This window comes from Entamoeba dispar, genomic scaffold, assembly GCF_000209125.1.
Source record: "Entamoeba dispar SAW760 scf_1105229461423 genomic scaffold, whole genome shotgun sequence".
NCBI classification, from domain to species: domain Eukaryota; phylum Evosea; order Mastigamoebida; family Endamoebidae; genus Entamoeba; species Entamoeba dispar.
Window position 1 is genome coordinate 18,139 of NW_001854685.1, and position 4,970 is coordinate 23,108.

Consider the following 4,970-nt stretch of genomic DNA (forward strand, 5'->3'; position numbering starts at 1 on the left):
TCTTTTTTCTTTTGGTTCTTCATTATGTCTCTTTCCATCTCTCTTACGAATGTCATTCTCTTTTACTTTAATCCATTTATTGTGTTTATGAATGAAATCGTATTGGATTCCATATTTTCCGATTGATTGTGAAAAATCAACATGAATTCTACGTTCGTCAATAATGACATTATCCATCTTTTGATATGCATTTTCACACCCTTCTTTTGTTTCAAATTCAATAAACCCATATCCTAGTGATTTCTTGGTTTTCCTGTCTCTGATGATTTCAACACTTCTAATCTTACCATACTTTCTGAATATTTCTTCTAAGTCTTCTTCATTTGTGATTGGATTCATTTTACAAATGAATAACACATTTTCTGGTGGTTTGATTTCTGCAAATGGTAAATCCCCTATCATTTCAAGAACTTCTGCTCGACTCTTTGCTTCGTTTTCTTTGATTTTCTTTTCTGTATCAGAGTCAATTTTTTCTATCATTTCATTGATTTCTGGATGGTCATCAAGTATAAGTTCTGGTGCTTTTGGTTTAACAAATCCTTTTGGATCGTCATAAGGGTCTTCAAATATTTCAATACTAATGATTCTGATGTTTTGGTATGGTCGATAATTCTCATCTACATTAACTTTGTTAATTTCTTCTATCACTTCCATCCCTTCTTCAATTTGTCCTATTGCTATTCCGTTTATTCCACTCATTCCATTCCCTGTGGTGATGTACACTTCTGATCCAATTGTATTCTTACCATGTGTAACAAACCCTACAATTCCTTTCTTATCATTCTTTCTTTTTGTTTTTGGTTGACATACAATGTACTTATGTTCAATCCCTTCCATAACTCCTTCAAATGAATTTCCTCCTTTTCCCATTGTTATGTCTCCAAATTGAATTGCATAATCTTTGATTACTCGATAAATGATACAATGAAGATAATATTCAATTTTACACAGTTTAATGAAATTATAACATCCTACTGGATTATCTTCTGTGAATAAGTCAATTACAACATTCCCAAGACTTGTTTCAATAAACACACTCATTTCTTTTTTTCAAGTTCTTTTTGTTTATTTCTATTATTTGTATTGTTTATTTAAAAAAGAAGTGAATTAAAGATTTTCGATGATGTAGTCAATGTGGATGCAATACATTATCATTGTACTGATAATGTCACTGTAACATTTCTTGATACTTTCCTATTTTCTTATTTTCTTGTATTTTCTATAAAATACCATATTTAACAAACAATACTTCTCTTTCCTTGTTCATTCAACTGATAGTTATCATCATAGCATTTTGTGATGATATTGTAATGTGCATCTTCTATTAATTCAACTTGTTTTATCAAATATTCATATCCTTTCTCTGTTTCTTTGATTTTTGTTCCAATTTCTTTCATGATATTCATTTCTCTCTGATAAAACTCCTCAACATCTTTATCATTCATTCCAATCATCTCATTAAGAATCTTTTCCATATCATTTCTGATTGTTTTATATGTTGTGGTTATTGGTTTATTTCCTATTTGGAAAGTAATTGTTGTCATGTTCTTTTTTATGATTTATCAAGTTCTTACAACTAAAAAACAAAAAATATCAATGACTTTTAACTTTGAGCAAAGAATTTATCTGTCTTCTCTTTCTTAATTGTAATCTCTTCTTCATTAGTTGTTTTATTTTGTATTATGTTTTTTATTTACATTGTATTTATTTGATAAATTAAATGATGAAGTATACAATGTAATTAACTTAAATGAAATCAGTCCTATCATTAATATTTGTACTGTAGTGCTAGTTGTAATGATATTTTCTTGTATTTAACTATTTTAAAAATTATAGTCAATTTACAGTAATGTGATGATTAAATAAATATTAGTATACACTCATTATAACAACCGATTATATTTTTATATTCAGAATGATCAAAGAGTTCTTTTGTACCTATGAACATATACTTTCAATTGAGAATACTATTAATTGAATCTCTATGTTTGCATAAATTCTTAGAATTGAATTGGTTATAATAGTTAGAACACAACGCTATTTCATAATTATTTAATTGTTTCACATATATTTCATTCAATAAACTATAAACACTCATTCATTTAAATAATTAACATGATGTTGTATTCAATTTTCATGGGGTTGGATATAGTATATAACAATTATTAGTGAATATATTTTCATTCCTATTTCTATACTGTATTAGATATCACTAATAATGAACGATTATATTCGTTATACATTCAATTCTCAATAATATTGTGAAGAATTAATTTTATTTTTATTACAAAAGGTTTGTTGAAATAATACAACAAAAAACTAAACGAAAAATAAATTGATTATGATAACTGATTTATTCAAAAGTATCATCAAACCTTTGAATAAATCCAATACCACAATAAAGTGTATCTGTTTTACTCTCTTTATCAGGGTCATATTCATTGGATTGATCTTTAAGAATTTGACTAGTGCTCTGATATACTTCTTGCTGTTGGTGGATAAATTTCACCCTTGAAACATCACAAAATGGACGATAATCAGTACCTACCATTATTGGTATTGGAGGCACACATGTACATGGACAAAAAATAATTAAATGTACTAATCTATTTTTTGTTATTAAACAGGTACCTTGGTTATCAGCACAAATACTTTGGTATTGTTCATTTAACCAACTTTCATTTCCAACAAGAAGATATTTACATGGTGGACCCTGTCCCCTCTTTTTCATCAGAAGAGAACAAAGCAAACGATACATTGGAGTCCCAATGGTATCTTTCATTTTGTTGTAATCAACAAAATTAACTAACTCTCCTTCTTCATTTACTAAAGGAATTAATTGATATCGAAAACTACTAAGATTCTTATTAGACTTTTTTGTACTAATTATTTTAATACCTCTAGCATCCATTTTTTCAAATTTGTTATAGAATGCATTAAGAATGTTCATTATAACAATCTCCTTGTATTTCTTATTATTCATTCTGGAGCGATTTTGGTTTTCAATTGATATTGGAATACCTTCATCATTCAGAATTAACACAACACTACCATTTGGTAATGTTTCTATCTCATAGTCTTTTTCGTCACTGAATACTAACACACCATTTTTATCCCACATCTTGTTTATTGGGAAAAAATGGTCGTAGGATTTTGCTGACCTTTTTTCTGATGAGAAAAGAATTGTCCATCCTTTCATGATTAAGTAATAACATCCACAAATTACATACAGTCTTTGGTTCTGTATTGAGATTTGTTTGGATACTTTTGATTGCATAGGTTTAGTTTTCATGCTCATCTTTTGATAGTTTTTTGTTTTTCATTTCTTTATATTTTAGATTTAAAAGAAAATAGAACTAAATATCATTTAAAAGAACTTGAAAAAGTTTGATGCAATTGATGATTCTTTTGATGTTATTTTGATTGAAATTTTTTGTAATAAAATGAACAGACAAGAGCAATAAAATAAATTATCAATAATTATAAATTTAATCAATAAAGCTAAACTGAAAATATTAAAAATTTATTTGTCACTTATTTTGAGATATTTACAATCATCACAATTAACAACGAGACAAAAACAACAATTGTTTGTATTCTTAATGAATAAACAAAACTCCTTCTACATGAATTTTAAATATTTCCTGTTTGAAAATTATTATTTTATTATTATTTTCTTTTAAAATATTTTACTTTACTTTATTATTACTTTTTTTTTCAATTAAAAAATAAAAAAGAAATGATTATATTCATTTATTCTTTCTATATTTCTTATTATTTTATTCCTTTATGTTACATTGTATTTCTCTTGATATTGTATATTATAAATTATTTATTAATCATTTAGACTTTCATTTAATCTATTCCATGAATGGAAAGTAAATCATTTTGTAGTTTAGGTTTTAATTGATGAAAATATGAGACATAACATATGTTTTGATAATTGTTTCAATTACTTATATATCATCACTTCAACGATATTCAAGTGTATTTGATGTATTTCAAATCAAATGATTTACACTTTGAAATGATAAGATTATACTTCATTAATTAAGTTAATATTTTTCATTATGACTTGATTTTTTAATTGATTAAGTAATACTGAATCAATTTACTGAACAAGATGATATTTTCAATATAATTGGATAATGACTATGATAATTATAATAAATGATGAAATAGTAATATGTTATTTTTTATTATTACTTTTTTATTATTATTATTATAGTCACAACTAACATTTGTTAACAAGACAACTACGGTTCATAATTTTAATTTTTGACATTCATTATTAATTGTTTACTAGATTCAATATCTTCAAGTAAATATATTTTTAATGATTATTACGTTTTAACTCATTTCAAATTCATAAATATTAAGCATTGATTCAAATGGAGTTTAATTACTAAATTATAATCATAAACAAATCGTTTTACTATGATTAATCAAATATAATTTCAACTCTTTTTTTAGAAAATATGGTTATAAAAATCATTTAAATTTATTATACAAATTATTAAAGATTATATATTAGTGTGACAACCATTCAAGATGAACACGTGTTAGTAGAATAAAGAAATATCAAACGAAGACATTTTGTCATTGGGATATTGATGAATCCACTAGAGATTGAAGAATTTTACATACTTTTCAATAATTTGACAATTAAACACAACTACTTACAACTCTAGACAATCATTAATTCAATTTTATACTACTTTATTACTCATAATATCACTTATTTTTAGTTAAAATTTATCATAAATATTTAAGACTATTAATAATTTATTTTTAATCAATTCTATTGTCAAAATTAAATAAACTAAGATTTAAAAACTACTCAATGTCAAATAAAAATTAGAATTATTCAAATAACTAATAAATAAATACAAATACTTATTGAATATTTGAAGTTCTCAAAAAAGGTTAATAATAACCACCACTTTAATAATATTTCATCCAAGAAAGAA

The 4,970-nt window shown here is 24.8% G+C and overlaps 3 protein-coding genes across 3 annotated transcripts in view, besides 7 other annotated features; all 3 read right to left on the reverse strand.

Annotated features, from left to right (window-relative positions):
* EDI_110350 (uncharacterized protein) overlaps positions 1-1,041 on the reverse strand; it is a gene marked incomplete at both ends in the record, with an annotated part of 1,158 nt that extends 117 nt beyond the window's left edge. The window contains one exon of the mRNA XM_001733374.1: positions 1-1,041. This exon is cut by the window's left edge and continues 117 nt beyond it. Within this exon, the coding sequence (XP_001733426.1) occupies positions 1-1,041 (1,041 nt within the window).
* Positions 1,042-1,107: 66 nt separating this feature from the next.
* EDI_110460 (uncharacterized protein) lies at positions 1,108-1,544 on the reverse strand (the record flags this gene model as incomplete). The annotated part of the gene is made up of 2 exons (XM_001738507.1): positions 1,108-1,194; positions 1,245-1,544. The coding sequence occupies 2 exons, from the start codon at positions 1,542-1,544 to the stop codon at positions 1,108-1,110; spliced, it is 387 nt and encodes a 128-aa protein (XP_001738559.1).
* An 809-nt stretch (positions 1,545-2,353) lies between these two features.
* Positions 2,354-3,298, reverse strand: EDI_110470 (uncharacterized protein; the record flags this gene model as incomplete). The annotated part of the gene is made up of 1 exon (XM_001738508.1): positions 2,354-3,298. The coding sequence occupies one exon, from the start codon at positions 3,296-3,298 to the stop codon at positions 2,354-2,356; it is 945 nt and encodes a 314-aa protein (XP_001738560.1).
* Positions 3,299-3,459: 161 nt separating this feature from the next.
* Positions 3,460-3,529: a sequence feature (AT_rich).
* A 129-nt stretch (positions 3,530-3,658) lies between these two features.
* Positions 3,659-3,717: a microsatellite.
* Positions 3,718-3,719: 2 nt separating this feature from the next.
* Positions 3,720-3,784: a sequence feature (AT_rich).
* Positions 3,785-3,817: 33 nt separating this feature from the next.
* Positions 3,818-3,840: a sequence feature (AT_rich).
* Positions 3,841-4,157: 317 nt separating this feature from the next.
* Positions 4,158-4,227: a sequence feature (AT_rich).
* Positions 4,228-4,482: 255 nt separating this feature from the next.
* Positions 4,483-4,533: a sequence feature (AT_rich).
* Positions 4,534-4,738: 205 nt separating this feature from the next.
* Positions 4,739-4,796: a sequence feature (AT_rich).
* Between the last annotated feature and the right edge of the window lie 174 nt (positions 4,797-4,970).